This window comes from Lepidothrix coronata, unplaced genomic scaffold (genome assembly GCF_001604755.1).
Source record: "Lepidothrix coronata isolate B3197 unplaced genomic scaffold, Lepidothrix_coronata-1.0 Scaffold36, whole genome shotgun sequence".
Classification (NCBI taxonomy): Eukaryota; Metazoa; Chordata; class Aves; order Passeriformes; family Pipridae; genus Lepidothrix; species Lepidothrix coronata.
Genome location: NW_016690216.1, coordinates 1,338,347 through 1,356,760, shown reverse-complemented (window position 1 = coordinate 1,356,760; position 18,414 = coordinate 1,338,347). Strand labels below are relative to the sequence as shown.

General features: G+C 35.7%; 1 protein-coding gene across 1 annotated transcript in view; it reads right to left on the bottom strand.

The window, feature by feature from the left end:
- PREX2 (phosphatidylinositol-3,4,5-trisphosphate dependent Rac exchange factor 2) overlaps window positions 1-18,414 on the bottom strand; it is a 177,844-nt gene that overhangs the window by 108,412 nt on the left and 51,018 nt on the right. The window contains exons 6-9 of the mRNA XM_017812536.1: window positions 18,147-18,248; window positions 16,211-16,372; window positions 8,476-8,609; window positions 6,315-6,418 (exon numbers count right to left, since the gene is read on the bottom strand). Coding sequence (XP_017668025.1) covers window positions 6,315-6,418; window positions 8,476-8,609; window positions 16,211-16,372; window positions 18,147-18,248 — 502 coding nt within the window. The remainder of the gene's footprint in view (window positions 1-6,314; window positions 6,419-8,475; window positions 8,610-16,210; window positions 16,373-18,146; window positions 18,249-18,414) is intronic.

The window sequence follows — 18,414 nt, the reverse complement described above, 5'->3', positions numbered from 1 at the left end:
TATTTAGAGTACTTCTGTTTGTGTTAAACTATAATAAATAATTCCTTAAACAAACAGCATTGTGGTTTTGTCCCTTAAGTTGCTCAGAGCTGCTGTGCTGATTGAATGATTTACTATTAAGTTTAAAAAAGGACTTTACAGGGGGTAAAATACAATTTCAACTTGACAAGTAAGCACATCACATATATTTGATGTATTTTTACTGGTTACCCAAATAAATAAATATCTACACTTACTAGTTTAAACAAACTGAAATATAATACAAGATGTTCTTTGATGTAAAAAAAAAAAACAAACCCCAAATGCATAATTTTTGAAATATGCAATAATTTGAAATAATTTTTTTAAATAGCCCTATGTTCAGTGTATACCCTATAGGAGAGATAACAGCTGCTGATGTTCTTAGGTATCTTGAACTTCTGACTCTTAATATGTAAAAATAACTATGATATAAAAATCAAACCCTTATTACTTACTACTTATTACTTCTGTAACATTCTATTTTAATATGCTGGCCCATAAATCTTATTCAGAAATTCCAAAAATAATACCCCTAACTATCCTTTACTAAGACTACCTGCATTTCCTGGGGGAAAACTCGGGAGACATAAATTCCTTATGATAAGAAATTTTTTTTTTTACGTAAAATACAGACTAAAAAACTAGAGCTAGCAACTACCATACAAAGTGTTTAGAAAAATCAAAGGTCAACGTTTTCTCACCACAAACTTTCATTAAGAGGCAAGAAAGTCCTAGGGCAAGTCCTGAACTACTATAATAACTACAAAGCTTTTTGTTTTGCAAATACTTTTTCATAATTCAGCCCTATTTTGTATGATGAAATGGGATTTTCTGAAACTGAAACCCTTGCTGAAATGCTTGCTAAGATTTATCATAAATCTCAGCAGACATGCTAGTATCCTTTCAATAACTTTGCATTTTAATTAGATGGAAAGCAGCCAAGCTTTGTGTACTGGGCTGGGAAATGTCAGGAACCACTAGAAAACCATGAGACTGATGGCTAATTTCTAAACCAACAAAACCTTCTAGTACTCAAAGCATGTAAGAAAGCACAAGCAAGTTATGAACGGGAAGAAAATGAAATCAGGTATTTTTGCAACATCATGTTTATACCACTTACCTTTTTATCATATTTTTATTTGTATAGCCTATTCAGAATATTCTTTGTCCCTTTAAAAACACCATTTCTTGAAAACTACCCATCATACTATTCAAGCACTCTCAGAAAATCAGAGTCAACAGTCAAGGGAAAAAATGGCTCGTCCAGACCCTTGAATATCTCAGTGTAGAGGTGACTTTTTAAATACGCAGCTTCCTTGGCCTCTGAAGATCTCTAATTGCAGGGCCAAGAGACTGGCAGTTTGACCACATTTACCTCATGCCACTACAAACTCACTGAATTTTGTGAAAGGCCCAATCACCAAGCTAGGTGCTATGACTGCCTAATGTATACAGATGGCAGTGAGTTCAGGTGGAGGAAGACATGTAACTGTCGCCCAGTTTTGCAACAATAAACCACTGCTGTGATGGCCACTTTGACTTCAGTCTCTGCCTTTAACTGCAACACCCTTGCTTTCTCTTTTGCTCTTCATGTTCCCCATGACTACAATCCTCCAAGGCTCCCATGAGCAATTTGTTCTCCCCAATACACCCACGCCCGTAGTCAAGAACATTTCAGCATTACATTATCATCCCATATAAACTCCTACCTTCTTTGGACTTTTTGGACAAAATCTGATCAAGAGCTGCAGCCATGCTGGCTGGCCAGCCAGGAGGTGTGCATATTCTGGCTGGTCAGCTGCACAGCACATATGCGCACTCTTCACATCATGTCAATCACAGCTGCCAGTCAAGCTAAACAAATAATTTGCAAGCCTGACATAATGGTTGCAGAAAGAAGAAGAGCATGAGACTTCAATCGCTCGATGTGAAGTCTGAACCAACAAATGATCAACAAATCATTAAGCCTACAAGATGACATCATTTAATGTTACGTGGTAATACGTTAATGCTTGTAATTTGAATTGTAATATATTTTTCAAAATTCAAGACTCAAACATTGATTCTTGCATAAGAAGCAATTTGTTACAGCCATATACAATAGAATTTTCTTCTTCCCTTAAAAAAATAAACAGAAATCTCTGTATTGAAGGTCTTCTAAATTTCTCAGACTTGAGGTTCTTGGGAGCATCAATGCTCAGAAATACCAAGGAAGTAATTGCTGCACAGTATCAACTGCCATTCTCCTATGTACACTTTTTGAAGCAGCTTCTAGTTACCATTATCATCCTCTATTTTTTCTGTATCATGCCTCATTTCTAAACAACAGGGGACAGAACTACTATACTATAGCAAACATAAATCTGGTATTTCCTAATTCCCAAGTGCTTTCCTTCATGAACTAAATAAGATTCATTTAACGGCTTGTGAATGTCTTCAGAAATATATTTTTCTTTCAAAACTGAATTAGAAAAACTCCTACAGAAAAAAACCCCACATTACAATATATCCATCTTTCTAAAACTTGCAAGTGGCTGTGTAGCCACATTGTTTTAAGATCACAAATACTCTACCCTGATAGGTAATATGCATTCCACTTTAATCAGTGCAATTAGGAAAAAGCAGAGTGCATCATGGTGCTGTAACTAAAAAAGAAAGCTCACACCAACTGTACTGCTCAGCCAAGGCATAATTTCATCAAAGAAAAATTGCTTTTCAGAAAAAGCTTTGTTAATTTCTGTAGGCACATCATTAGCATGATAATAAACCACACTGGGAATCTGTTTTCCTATTTCTATGCTTCTACTTACAAACAAGGAAGACTACATTCTTACCTCTATCAATGCTGAGAGCAAACACTCTCAGTTTGCCCTATTGTATATAGAGACCTTTATATAAAGTGAGAAGGGGATCCCAAAATCTACAGTAAAGAACTGTGGAAGTATCATCTAGACTGAATAGTCTTTAATGTCTGTAAAGAACTCCATATAGAGTACATGAGAAAGTCCTGCACAGATGTGAAAATACAAGCACTCTGCACTCAGAGCTTCCACTCTAAATTAAGAATCATAGAAAGTAATAGGTAATAGATGATTAAGGAGCGTAAAATAATACAATACTGTGCAAAGCTAATGTGAATGAGGCTCAGACAATCATATTGCTACACTTGGGAATGTGATGAGACAAAAAGAAAGCAGCAGAATAGTACTGGGTTACAGTTCAAACAGAGATGACTACAGGGGATGAGAAACAAGACATCTGGGTCTAACAAATGAGAACAGTAAAGCAAGCAGAACAGAGGAAGGTTAAAGAAGGGCATCATGATCTGAGTGAAAGAAAAAATATCAGTGTGAGGAGACGGGATACACAAGTACCAGAAGGAAGGAGAACACCAGGGGTGTTACATAAAAAAGCAGGAGGGGGTGACAAGAAAAGGGTACTAAGGTGTCAAAGTGTCACCTTTCAGAGAAATAACAAAAACATTTTCATATTTCAAAGAGAACCATTGAAAGGAGGGATGAAATAGCAGTAATTACAAGGAAAAAAATATTTTAGGATACTGGAAAAATTGAAAGTGAAAATGTGGTGATAAGTTAAAAAAAACAGATAAGAATAATCATAGAGTCATACAATGGTTTGGGTTGGAAGGGACCTTACAGATCACCTAGTCCAATCCCCCCTCAATAAGTAGGGACATCTTCAGCTCAGTCAGGTTGCTCAGAGCCTCGTTCAACCTGACTGTGAATGTTTCCAGGGATTGGGCATCCACTAACTCTAATAAGCTAGAAATCAAAATAACCAAACCATTAACTGATGTCTCAGAAGTGGAAAGAAGTATGGATTTTGGAAATAATGTATATATAAAAGTGACAGGATTTGATATGGCTTAGGAGAGCAAGTGGGAAGGAAGCATGATAGCCATGAGGACTGTGTGCAAAGCTATAGAAAATGAGGACAGTAGCAAAATTTCCTGTGGCTGGAGGAAATTATACTACTAGTGTCTGGAGTGTAGAGGAAGGCTATTTGTGCTTAGCCAAATTATACTGATGATTCATTGAGGAAGAAAACAAATGCGCAGGAAGCAAAACGAGCGGCGTGAAAGAGATCAAGGACCGGATAGCTAGAACAAGTAAACAAAGAGAGGTAGGACAGATTTGAGAAATACAGGATAGTCACGGAAAGAAGACCAAAGAAATATTTTCTAACACCAACACTAAAAGTGTGGCAATATGCAGGTTGGAATCAGTGAAAGAAGAATAGTTACAGAATTCCTGGAATATTCATCAGGAAGAAGATGTTGGGTGTAAGCTTCTGGGGCCACAGTAACATCAAGAGTTACAAGCAAAGAGATGCCGTCTTAGAAAGTGACATAATGCAAACAGGGAAACTTTTCTTTCTAAAGCATATATAAGGAAGGTGAAAAAAAATAAAGGGTTTCAAATAATATACAACAAGAAAGACTGAAACAATCAACTCTTTTTTTTGCATAAACAAATTACTGAGATGCTAAAATAAAGCTAAAAACTGGGCAAGAATACAGGCCAGAAAAGGGAAATAGCAGGATACAGAATATTGAATAAACTATATTCAAGTCAAAGAGGCTTGAAGAAATTTATTACAAGGTACCCATGGACAGCTCAAAATCACTAACTAAATTGGTGGGCCTGGTGAAGGACATAGCCCAAAACAGATGTCAAGGAATTCTTACAAAAAATGTCTGGTAAGCACAGGTAATACATCAAGTGTGACACCATAGTGCTCTACCTTATGTTCAGCATTTTCCACTGTTCATGGAACTAAGAAAAGAAGCATTGCAAAAGCTTTAGGGAACAAGATACAAACTCTGAATGCTCAATATATTGTAGAAATTATAAGATAAAACTCAGTACAGAAAAGAAAGTAGTTAATAGGACCTATTCTCAGACATTAACACAGTATAAAATATAACGGAATAGGCACCACTACTGCACAGAAGGCTCTGATGTGGTATTCTGGAACACAAACTAGAAAATTGAAAAATAATGTTCTCAGAAAAGCCAAACAACTCTGGGATTAATAGTAGACATCCCACATTGCAGCACTACAGTAATTATTCTGTCCTACTTGGCACCAGCGGAGTTTCAGGTCTAGACACTTCAGTTATGAATTCCAAGCATTTTTAATGTAATTTCTTTATAAAACTGAGGGTTAATGACAAAAGATGGAAGCAAACTGAATAAAAAAAAAACCCTCCAAAGGGCAAAGAACAAAAACGCCCAAACACCACACATGAAAGACTTTAAAATAAGAGATGGAAGAGAGACTAATTTGTGGCAATAAGAACAACAGGCAATTTGTTCTCCAAGTCAGTTCTACTGTCTACCCAGCGAATGAACTATTTTGAAAACAAGGAACTCACAATTAGAAAAAGATAATCTTAATTTTAAAGAAATATTCAATTCCTATGAAGCTTACTTCCACTGTAGAATCATTGTCATTAATGCTCAATTTTAGAACACAATTACATTAAGAAATGCTTTGAATCCATAGCAGAGGTAGGACAAACCTAACACTACTTTAAAGTATCACGGGAAGTAATACATAACTCCCAGAAATCTCCTCCAGGCTCACACATCTGCAATGTCACTGCAAGTTTCATTTATTATTTTTTTTTTTAGTTTTACGTTAGAAAGCCCAAAATGTTTCAGGTTTTATTTATTAATTGTAAGGAAAATTAATAATTGTTAAGCTCAAAGGTTAAACTCAAGTTTCTAAAACAAAAATTGACACATGTAGGAATACTTTGTTTTTTCACTTTATTAATGTATGTCAGGAAAATTTCAAGCAATCATATGGATTATATTGCTAAAGATATTTTAAAAAAACTTTCTTATGTCACAATTCCAGCATTTATAGTGTTCGAGGTTTCATTCCAACAGAGGTAAGTTTTCCATTTGCTTTTATAAATATACCACATACCTAGGTATAAGTTCTTTAAGAGCGCTGAAATGCTGTAAAATGAAGTTAAATATGCAATTTCAGCTGAGCAATAAATGGCACCTTATTTTACTACTCTGTTCATGTTAGCATAAAATAGTTATCTATGACCAACCAGCTAATAATGGATGACATCGCTGCCATCCATTCAAAGAAGCAGAACTTTGATACTAATAGATAGTGCTTTTAAAGTGGCATCTTACTCTTTCTTTCTAAATAGAAGGAGCACCATCAATTCCCAAAGAAATCATCAAGTTGCATTTGATTTCAGCAGCTCGAAGGACTGCTCTGTAAATGAGCAACGCAAATATACTCACCTGTTCCATCATCTACATTCTCTACTTCCATCACTTCTGTGTTTATTCTGCCCCGAAACAGGTAACGATGGCCATCTGCAGATGTTTTGCTGTTCTTCAATCGCCTGATTGAAGAAAGAGCAGATCTGAGCACGTCATCCACCACCTTCTACATTTCTGCACTGCTATCTGAACACGTAGCATTTAAAGACCACTGTAAGAATCACAGTACATTTATACATGTGCAATTGAACTGTAGAAACCATTTCTGAATGGGACACTGCTGTTGGTAATGCAAAGATGCTACTGCTGGTAAGAGTTAGCTGCCAAATGCTATCTGAATGAGAGTTCATCAGGAAAGTGTTACTGTGTAAAAGCTCTGTTCCCACACTTTGGCTTCTATATGCCATTGTCTGCCATCAAAGACAAAATAATGCATTGGGAGAACCTTTCCTCTTGACTGATGCAGTCTTCTTGTGTTAGTCTAGAAATTCAGCACAAGGGTAGTTTGAAAAAAATGAAATAAGAACATCTTTGGATATAAATCTTGGCCTACATATGTTAGCCTCATAAGTGGGACTTAGGTATGGAAGAATGAAGACAACATTTTTCCTATCTAACATAAAGATTAAACAAGAATTGTAATTAAGCATTGCTGAAATTTTGTGGCAGTTTCACTGCAATATATTCCAAAGCACTTTGCATTGCTGTAACTCTGTTCCCAGCGAAGTCAAGGCATTTAGAGAACCCCAGTTCTAGACAGCATTTCCCATTTCAGATAAACCAGGGATTATTTTCTGTCCATTTTTGCCTATAATGATAATTAATACTGCATATCAACCAAAGGTCTGCTCCTAAGAATTAATGATCACCTGAATTTTAACCTTCACTCACTCTAAAGAGGAATTAATCTTCACCCGCTTCTCAATCATTACTTCATTATTGTCTAATGAATAACTCTACTATACTATAAATGTCTTATTCAAAAATTGAATAATAGATTAAAAAAACAAACAAACCAAAATAAGCAAAACCAGCAGCAAGCATAAAGGTTCAGTATCACACCATTTTTCTCTCTAAAGTGAGAGAAATCCAATAGCTTTAGTGACCTTTATAACTGTGACCCCAAATATAGAAATTCACATTTATACAACTCTGCTGCAAAATGATGCTTAGAAATTACATAAAATATCTCATACCATAAAGATAGGACAATTTTTGTAAAATTATCAAAGTGCAAAGTTCCTATGAGCAACACCCTCTTTAACTATGTGCCAATCAATACCCAAAGTATCTTGCTGGCATATAATCAATTAATTTCCCACCTTCAATTTTGAAATTGAGTTATTCCTATGTCTGCAGACATGTCACCATGGTACTAGCTAATGACATGTCCGACATGATTGCTCAAAACAGAAGAAACCATAGATGATCTTTTATGATTTTGAGATTTTCATCCAAAAATGCATTTTAGCTGGAATACGGCTACAAAAATATGCAACTGAGTGGAGGAAAATTGCAAAGATAATATGTACTCAGTAATTGCTGGACAACAAAATACAGCAAAAATTATAAATTCTGAAAAGAGTATGTATCGTATCCAGGAATGTGTCAAAGATCTAGACAGTAACACGTATTCGTCAGCTACTCAAAACCAATTTCTGGATCAAAGAGACAAACTTGAGCATCAAGAGGGATGTCTGTAAAAGAGCCCTTACTTCTCAGAAACATTAGAGAACTGAACATTACCTGTAGAAATGTTTTGCTCAACTGAGGAACTGCTCCTTGCAATGCAGCAAGCAGCAGCTTTCTGGCTCTTTTCCCCGATTACAAATATACAGCTTGAAACTCTTGAATCTGTGTAGATTTATTTTACTGCACAAGCTACATTACTAGTTTGTTTAAACTAAAAATTCAGCCTGTTTACCCTTCCTAGAAGAGACTGAGGTCATCACATATAACCTGCTGTGGAAGGCTGACAAAACACATTGTTTCTCCTTGCACTTCACCATTAGGATTTTGCATTCATATAACATGTTTACAATGCTTGAATCAAATACACATCGGTGGATAAGTCTCCTCTAAAACCACTACCTTTTTTACCACAGTTCTAACGGAACAGCATACACATGATTAGCTCTACTGTGAGAAAAATACATTATTTTTGAAAGTAATCATTTACCTGTGCTTTTTTTTGCAGTAGACCAAGAGGTTATCAAAAAGAAAAAATATCCTCTCTTGGATATTTCCTGCTGAAATTTTGAGTAGTAGTCCACTTCGCAGCATTTCTGTGCACGTGTCTGTAATGTTAGATCCCTAAAATCAATTGGAAAGAGATTTTTTTTTTTTATTCTGTGAGAACTGAAGTACTCTTGTTTGCATCAATTGCGGAAAAGTTTCTTACATAAACTCACAAGCACAACAAATCTCTGGAAACACTAAGAATAAAACTCATGATGATTTATTGCATTGTAATTACATAGTAATTTCTAATAATGCTTAACACCAGCTTTGTATTCATGTAGTATTGGGGGGGGCTTTTTTGAATAGATACAGTTTAATCACCAAAAGTTTCCAAATTATATTATATCTGTGCAGAGACCTCTCCTGAAAATCAGACCAACTTTATCCAGTAACTCTTAGCCTCAGTAACTTTACTCAGAAATATCTTAAAATGGGGCTTTACAAGACACCACCTCTGCCACAATGAACTTGGAAGCTGAAGCAACCTGGGAGTTGAAGATCATTAAGGGTATATACTTCTAGAGTAGACTAAGCTAAACAAAAAATCAAAAAGACAGAAAGATAAAAAATTGGGCAAGGCTAATAGTGGCATGTACAGCTAGGACTGTCTACTATACTATATACAATATTCCTCCTAACATACTCTGAAGACGTCAGAATTTTGCTAAGCTTTGCATGTTTCAGATGAAACTTCCCATGCCTCATTTTTTGTCTCAAGAGAGATAATTCTTTCATGTGAAAAGAAGCCAGGCATTTTCATAAAAGTTAATCAAAAAGAAGGAACTTTAACAAAGGCAAAAATTTCCTCAAAATATCTATATGAAAAATTCATGACACTTTTATGTCATATAATGAGAAATCTATCTCTCAAGGAAGACTACCTTGAATTCAGAGGTGTATTTTGCAAGTCTGAAAAATCCATGCTCCTGTGGGCCAGAGCTGCTGTTGCTGTGCTATATGCATCCAGACATGTAATCCTATTGATAATTATGCATCAAGCACACACCCATGGTTTGAAGAGTTTCCTGACTTGAGGCAGTCAACAGTCAGCTTGGAAAACCTGCAAAAGCCAGGACTTCCTTGTCACCTACACGTTCTGAATGTTCTATGCATGCAAGAGCTGTAGTTACTTCCTCTTCTTGATCTAACCACAGTAGTCCAAAGAAAAATGGATTTAATTAAGAGCCAAGAAGAAATCATGCATTCTGCTCTGACAGTTCTTCATCTTGCTGCTTATCCTTTGTATGTCACAGCCGTGAATATTGAGCAATCCCTCAGACTGTCCTAAGGAGAATGCAGCCTGTTTACAGAGCTGATAAGTGGGATTGCACAACACTGGAACACAATTCAGGTCTCTAAGTAAGGCAGCTTCAGTATCACTATTAACTAACCACTCCTGTTTCCATTTAGGATCAAACAAGCCAAAAATTAATGTCATCTATAGCCACTGCAGCATATTTCCCTTCCTAAGAAAGCATCAGTACCAGAAACTGGCATACTAATTTTACAGTTTTATATGAAATCAAACACTGAAACATCTTAAAAGCATACGCAGTAATATAAATTAAGCATAAATTAGGGCTGCACGTAATGCTTGCTGACCACAATTACAGAAAAGCAGGTAATTTTTTTTACATTCTATTTCACTGCACTTGTCTATTAAAAAGAGTAAGCAATATCTTAGTCTGAGTTTCAAATTTGCTGGAACAGTACTTACTAATAATTTGCATCTTAACAGATTGGATACTTTTTAAGGAGTTTTGGGTTGTTTTTAGAGAAAACTTCAGCTTTGCTGAAAAATGGTATTCTTTTGTAAGGAAGCTGAAAAAAATCAGCTTAAGGCTTCAAAATTGTACTAGCAGACTAGCAGTTTCAGCTTTCTACAAAAGGGTGATTTTTTCATAGAAAGGGTTTTATAAAAACATTTTGTCTCTTCTTATTGAAAATATTTCATTTTCAGTGTAGAAAAATACCACCTTTTCCCAACAGTCCTAGCAATATCTGCTACTGTGCCAGCAACAGGTCATAAAATAACACATTTTTATATATTTTAAATGTATATTATTCAGGCTACCTAACATTAAAGTTCTCCTCATTCATGATTCAAGTTCAATGTTACAACATGGCAGTGTTATCTGTATCACTTACTACCCCTTGCTTTTTTCTTCCTCTTAATTTTCTTCCTTTTGTAATATAAACTGCTAGATGATGAAAACAACATTCTAGGGATACTTTTTTCCCTTGGAGATCTCCTGTTCAAATACTGAACAGTGTTAATGTCACTTATCGGATACCTTCTGACAGGATCACAACCCAGGCTGCTGTGGCCGCAGATCAGTGAATTTTGTTATTGCTGTTTTATTTGCTGAAGTCCAAAGGAATAAGGTAACAGGATCAGAAGTCACATCTGGCTGTCCTACATAACACTGCTAGTGCAGAAAAATCCCCTATCACTCCCTTGCCTTAGTAATACTTAGGGTTTGCCTGTTCCTGGACTTTTGGTGGGCATGGAGCTGAAATGGAGAAAAAAGGAAGGGCATATTATGTGAAAGCACTACTGTTTCTACACCTGGGGTGAACATTCCTCTTCACCACATCCCTTAGAGATGAAAAACATGCCTGAAGAAGAATGAAGCAGAGAGCACACACAAGCACTGCCATATCCACCATGTAATTCAAAGGAGGACTGAAAACTATAACAAGTTTTCATGAAGGATGTAGCTACACCTTAAACCTTCACATGGGTTCTCAGCAGGAACACCAAGCTGCATTTGATATCCAGCCCAGCAGGATAATTCATTTAATCCAACTCTGAGCTGTTCCTCTCAGGGGGAAGGCTGATGGCTGCAGTAACAGATGAGTGATCACCCTGGTGCCAGAAGCAGGTAAGGCTATCTGCTGCACTGCTAAAACTAAACTACACTACCTACAAGCAATAGTTTTGGAACAAATATTACCAAAACCTTCTAAGACAACCATGTTTTCATTAAGTGTTTGAACTGAAAATACCAGGGAAATTTTAAATATGAGTAATTTGAACCTGAAAAGTAATTTGCTATGTCAAAGTTTTCACAGGCATTTATACTCATGGCTTGTAAGTGAAGATGATACAGTTGCTCAGCCTAAATATAAAATCTTCACTACTAAGCTATTCATGTTTCTATATGTTTAAAGTATCTGCAATTAGAGTGGATGGGATATTTTCAGTGAAGCCAGCATTTTTGTAATACGTTGATTTAAAAACGCAATGTATTATAGAAATAAATCTGTTTTAATCATCTTCCAATAAAACATATAAAGGGTTCAGTTGGGGAAAAGATGACCTATAAAGCAGGCTTATATTGTGAATTTAGACTAGTTTTTCCTCTATCTATCCTAATGGGTCACTGAAGATTGTAGAGCAACCCTCTCCTGTGGGTAGCACTGGAGCCAAGGACTCTTGTGGCTTTTCAGAATAGCTGGTGTGGAAACTGAAAATCTGTTAAGATCTTGGTGCCTGCAGGTTACTTAAGTATAAATATATAATACTAAGGTGTATACATATATGGCTTCTAATCACCTTTGGCTGTCAGTCAGACACCTATCATTCCAACTAAAGAAACAGCTTAGGTGAGAGGTCTGAAATGTGGACTATCATGACCAAACTGAAAAACAAATACATTTAAAATACACTGGAAGGAGGGAGACCATTTTCAAGAAATTTAAAATAATACCTCCCCTGTCCTTAAATCATTAAGAATCCATCTTTAACATTAAAAAATTATTTTTATTACCTTGAGATTAAAAGCAGCATTGGTTGGTATTATTTGCTACAAAAAGCTATTCATCTATATATTCTGGGCAAATTTCAGTCAAATACAGAGGTTTGACCATACTGATTCAGTGGCCAGTTAACAGTAATAAGGGTCAGAAATTACAGACAAATATTAACTTACTCTTCAGTTTTTGTGCATGGGCATAAGAAACAAACAAAACAGAGAAAAGGGCTAGAAATTGTGGAGTTTAAAAACAGAAATCTCTAGTAAAATACTACTTGATGATATGTTGAAATGGAAAGGAACAGAATACCCCATGCTATCATCACTAAGTTGGCCTGTGACTCAGACTGGGTTGTTCAGCTTCCAGCTTACAACAAATGCAACAATTTTATTTTTTGTTCTCTCACTGAAACATCCACACAAATTTTACTGACGGACTCCTTCAGCTGCTGAGCCATTCTCCAGCTGAGACAGCCACCTACACAAGTTCTGAATTCAGGCCAATAAATCTAACCACTTAGGAAATTAAGTGAGAAAGTCATTATACTCAAAATTTTCTTTCTTGAAACAGATGTTCCATCTTTTCCATGAATCTGTATTTTTATCATAATAAACACAAGCTTCATTTTATGACACTTAAGTATAGGAATTCAAGTCATGCTTTGATCAAATTCTAAAAATAGTCTTTATTTTTTTCCCTTTCCTTCTAGTTGGGGCCAAGCAATGTGCTAAGCATTTCCTTCTGGAAGGAAATCTCCAACAAGTTTGCCTCTTTATTTTAAGCAATGCAGAAAACCAGATGTTTATTTAATTAAATCCACACTAAAACATGGCATTCAGGGATTTTTTTTGTAGTTGTTGTTGGGAATCATTCAAAATACTGTTAGCTCTTATACATGCTCTGAAATTCTTACCATTTCAAGGACTAAACTTATGCTATGTCTGAAAAGGATGCACATATTAAGATCAAGGCAATTTTGCCAGATTGCACACCCTGTGGTTGCCATATGGTAAAGGCAAACCTGATCGGCTAAAATACAATAAACACCACATAACTCTACCAAAAACATGCTATTTTAAGACAATGGCACTATTTCAGAGTTCAAGCACAAGTGAAATCCTAAAATGAAATCTTGGAAGGGGGGGGGAGAGGGGAAAAAAACCCCCCGAGGTTGGTATGAAATTACTATGTTACAGTTGAGAGAACACATTCTGAGCACAGAGACAATAAGTCTTTGTTTCACATGCTTATGTCCGTATTTTTACCCTTCCTTCTTTATTGTTAACTTTGCTCATTAACATATTTCCAAAAGCAAACCTATTTACTACTATATTTTTGACCAAAGATTCAGAAGAAACTTTATGCAGGAAAGTAGATTTCAGTGACAGAGGTTTTAGAACAGTAAGTTCTTAGCCAATTTATATGACTAATAATGCACTGGGTTAATAATACTGTAACTTTATACTTGAGTGTATTCATTAAGATGGATTTGACAACTATCTATGACTCAGGCACTGGAATCAAGTAGAAGAATTTAGTCACTATAGTGCAGTAGAAAACTCAATTGAAAAGTTGAAAATAATAGAAGGAGTAAAGCAGCAATAGGCAATAAGGATTATTTAACACATTTTGTTGCCCTAAAATATTCAGCAACAGAAGCACTTAACTTGCTGTTGCTTATATCACGAAGTTATCACACAAACACATCCAATGCATTTTAATATTCAGATACACTAACCTTTCCAAGTTACAGCTGATGACAGCAAGTTCAAGCTAATTACAAGAAGAGACTTCTTTTCACATGGTCTAAACAAGCAGCTTTTAAGTGAGGTCAACTAGACCTCCTTTCAATTACAACATTTAGAGGTTTACTTTATCTTAGTCCTTTCTTTTTCAAAATCCTACAAACAATATCATGGCATGACTACACACTGTGCATCATTTGTCTTGAATTTTTTAAATTCTATTTTATTTCACACTGAGGATTAAAAATAAATGCAGAAAGGTTTGTCTGAATACAGAGCAGCAATTATACAGCTTTTGTACTTGCTAAAATTCCTTCTCATGAGGTACAGTGAATTTTAGTGGAATTTCATAATGACCATCCTGTACCAAAAGATTACAGTGCCTTGAAATCCGGCATGAGATGATTTGCCAGAAATGTAGTTCTTGAAAATGCTTCTACACAGAATAAGGAAAAAAGTGAAACATTTCAAATCACACAAAACACTGAAGAAACATGAAGAACTTTGACTAAAGTAAAATCAGTCACTTAATCCACATTTAGAATGAACCAAATCTTCCCACACTACTCAATTAACAACAAATCAAAGGTTTGCCTGAGTCCACTGATCGGGAGATTTCACATGGAGCAGACAGAAATAATTTTGCAGTGTCATGAGGAATATTTAGGGGGTCTTTGTTCAGGTCTATACTCCTTTCAGATAGTGGCTTGTTCTGCTGAATCCTTCTGGATGGCAGCAACTAAATCCACTGCTGCAGAAGCAGAGCACATCCTTAGGCACAGCAAGTTCAAGAAACAGGAGATATAGTAAGTAGGAGGTGTAGAGAACGAACAAAGTTGTGTAGAAACTATTTCTTGTTTCTGCTTTTTAACCTCTTACTATGAATATCTACTTAAAAGTTGACTCTTCTAGTCAGTACTCTCATTTTTATTTTTCAGACTTCTTGGGGAACTCCATCAGTTAAAGTTCATCCAGGTCCACCTCAAGCTTTCTCTGATTCAGTGTCCCATCAGTGTCCCCAACCCTTTTTTTTCTCTGCACTATACAAAGGCCATTTCCCACTGTATAGACTGAGACCCGGTCTGTCAGCTACCAGACTAACATGCAGCAAATACATTTTTCTTGGTAGATATCCTAGCCTGCAAATCTTCCACAAAACTTAGAGAGATAAAAGCCTCTTCCTCTAGTTCTTAAGCAGCTTTCTTAGGAAGAAAAGTAGCATATTTGAGCAAAGGATTCAAAAAAGCAAAAAATAACTTCCATGTTGAAATCTGTCTCTCAAAAAAACCCGTGCATCTTTATTTTTTAAAGTCAGTTTTGAATGTTTACATTGCTTGTTTTATGTTTCTTTTAAGGAACTTCATTGGCGTTTCCCTCCTACACCAGTGCAGACAGCTCAGACACTTCAACACAAAACACATAAGACAATTTAAGGATACACTCTTATCTGCACCTATCTTTCTATATGAACTATTTACAGTGCTCAGAATAATAGAAAAGGAAGATTTTGGTGCTACAACTACTTGATCTTGTTGTTTTCTTTGGGAAAGGCTGGATCTCTGTTTACTACTGAAAATTCTAACTCAGAAACAGACTTACTTGTGAAGACCTTACTTCAGAAAACTTTACTGGAGCATTAACATTCTTTCATTTGCAAACTCTTGAAAAAAACCATAAGTCTTCCACATATTCTATTGAACATGTTTACCTTACTTTACTTTACCCAGTACTAAGGGACTACCTACAAGCTAACAAAAACTCACAGACTCAGTCCTTAACCAATAATAAATAATCAAAATTTTTTCAACCAGAAAAAGTACTGCTAGCCAGGTATAGACAGCAGTAGAATCAGATCAGCAGTTAAATTAGGATTTATAAATGTGTATGCATGTACACATACATGTTCATATAGACAATTGATATTCCAAGGCAAACACTAAATAATTACCCTCTCTCCTGGAAGTCTATTATTTTATACAGCAGTGCTCAGTCGTGGAGAACACTATTTACAGAGTAGATCTCAAATAAAAGCTGTGATTTCATGGAACTGAGGAGTTGATAGTACTGCAGGATCACAAAAACAGTGCATATAAAAACACTGCAGTGCACACTTATTGAAAACTGTTACTCCCTCCTCAACATACAAAGCAACAAATCTTATGACAGTACCTCCCATCCTTCAACATGAGACTGCCATTCTTCCAAAAACTCTAATTTTTCCATTTGTCTTTTGGCTTCGTTTATGTTGGAACAGACAGCCTTCATGGCCTGGAGGGCTTCCATTAGGGCCGCATAGTCACTGTGCTTCCTTGGAGTCCGCTTCAGTAATTCCTATTTAGACATTAAAAAAAAAAAAAGGAGGGGGGGAGAAAAAAAAGGAAAAAATAAAAGAAACCTGTCTTTGATCTCTAAATGTACATTACAGGAGACTTAAATCAACAGCATACAAAATCAAAAAGTAGCCAGACTTCTCTTTTACTAGGTGGAAAAGTAATAAACCCTCTAGCATTGTGTCCTAGTGTGTACTAAAACTCAACAGTAATTAATTACTAACAATAAATAATCATCATAACCTAGAAAGAAGTTTGCATTTCAGCTACTTTCTTCCCCAACAACGTTTCTTCATGTTGAGTTTTGGGGTTTAGGCAGTTTTTTTGTTTGTTTGTTTTTGTATTCCTCGGGTTGGAACTGTTCAACAGCAAGGATAACAGGTCTGCTTAAAAAAACATTAGTTTACTCATGTCAAAATTAACACCTGCCTTTCCTGCAACTCAAGGCAAAAAAACCTCATTCCTTTAGCTCCACACTATTGTTTAATCTAGTGCAATATGCAATACAGCAAAGCATGGAACAATAGGTTGGGTGACTCACTGATTTCAGATGGTTACTGGTACTGGCAGCCATACTGATAAACAAAAATGGAGTTGCCAGCATTCATCTGAGATTTCCCATCTCAAGGTATCAACTACCCATATACAGCTGGACTGACTGAGGACAGCCTTCAGTGCATACCCTGACTGACGTGTGAGTAACACTCCTCTGGAGCCCTAACCCTGCAGCCACCACACCCTGTATTTAAATTTATTTAACATAAATATATTCATTTCATTGCCTCCTAGAGTAATGCATTAGTCATTTTCCCCTGTGTTGTCTGTAGAGCCTTCATTCAAAAAACAGAATAGAAAAATAATTTTAAAATAGACCAAGGGAACTGTAAAGTCAGAGACATCTGGGATGACTCATACCTCATTGCGATTATTATATTGTTTAATTTATTTTTAAAACCTTTATTTTAACGTTTGTTTTTAGATTTTTTTTTATGTCATCTGTCTTCAAAATTGGCAGTCTTTCAAATCTAAATTCACACATGCACTGTGAAAAATACTATCCAATAATCATGTAGCTTACTACTCAATAATCCAGTAGCTTCTAGAGCAGAATCTGCTCTGGCTTTCCTCTCATAGTTTGGAACAATAAACCATATTAGACTTTAATTTGTTAAGTAAAAATTTGTTTTGAATATTACTTTCCTGTATTATTTTATTTCTTAACATGATAAATTACAGAGGTTTGACTATCTAATATTTATCACCACATTTAACATTTTTCATTGTTTTAAGTTGTCACAATATGATAAGAATAAACATATAACTAATCATAAAACCATCTACAGCACCTTTGTGTTACTCTACAGGTTTTCTTACAAAACGAATTTTTCATTTACAGTTTGTTGATGTAAATTAGTATCATCAAAGCATGTCAGCATATCACCAACAAACTCTGCTATCCCAAGCATTTTAAGCAAGGGTATGGTCAAACCCAGCTGAAATTAGACTCATTAAACTCTCTCAAATGGCTCACTTCTGTTCAACCACAGAACTAGATGCAGAATGGAGCTAATAATTTTTATCCAGTCAAACTCCTCAGTTATTTTAATAATGATATCAGAAAACTTGCCACTAGCTTTAATGACAGTAAGTCTGGGTCCAATATCTTAATAAAGAGATAGATAACTGTGTAAACAGACTGTTCCTGGACTTCGGAAACATGCTTAGCAACCAGTTTTATACAGGAAGTATAACAAAAATAACAAACTTGTAAGTACCTTCAAAAGAAGGGGATACTTGCATATTCTCTGTATTGGTGTTACTAGATATCCCTCCAACGGTACATCTGTGTTCTTGCGTCCTCCAAGGAGCATGCAATTCTGGAGTGTGAATAATTTCACAAATGATTGAAAAATCCCAAAAAAGTTATCAGAAATAAAGACAAGGGCACATGCATACAGCAATACTGGCTAAACTACACATAAAATATATACGTATATGTAAGGAGGAAGGTTTGCAAGACTGTCAAAAGTACAGGCTTGAACA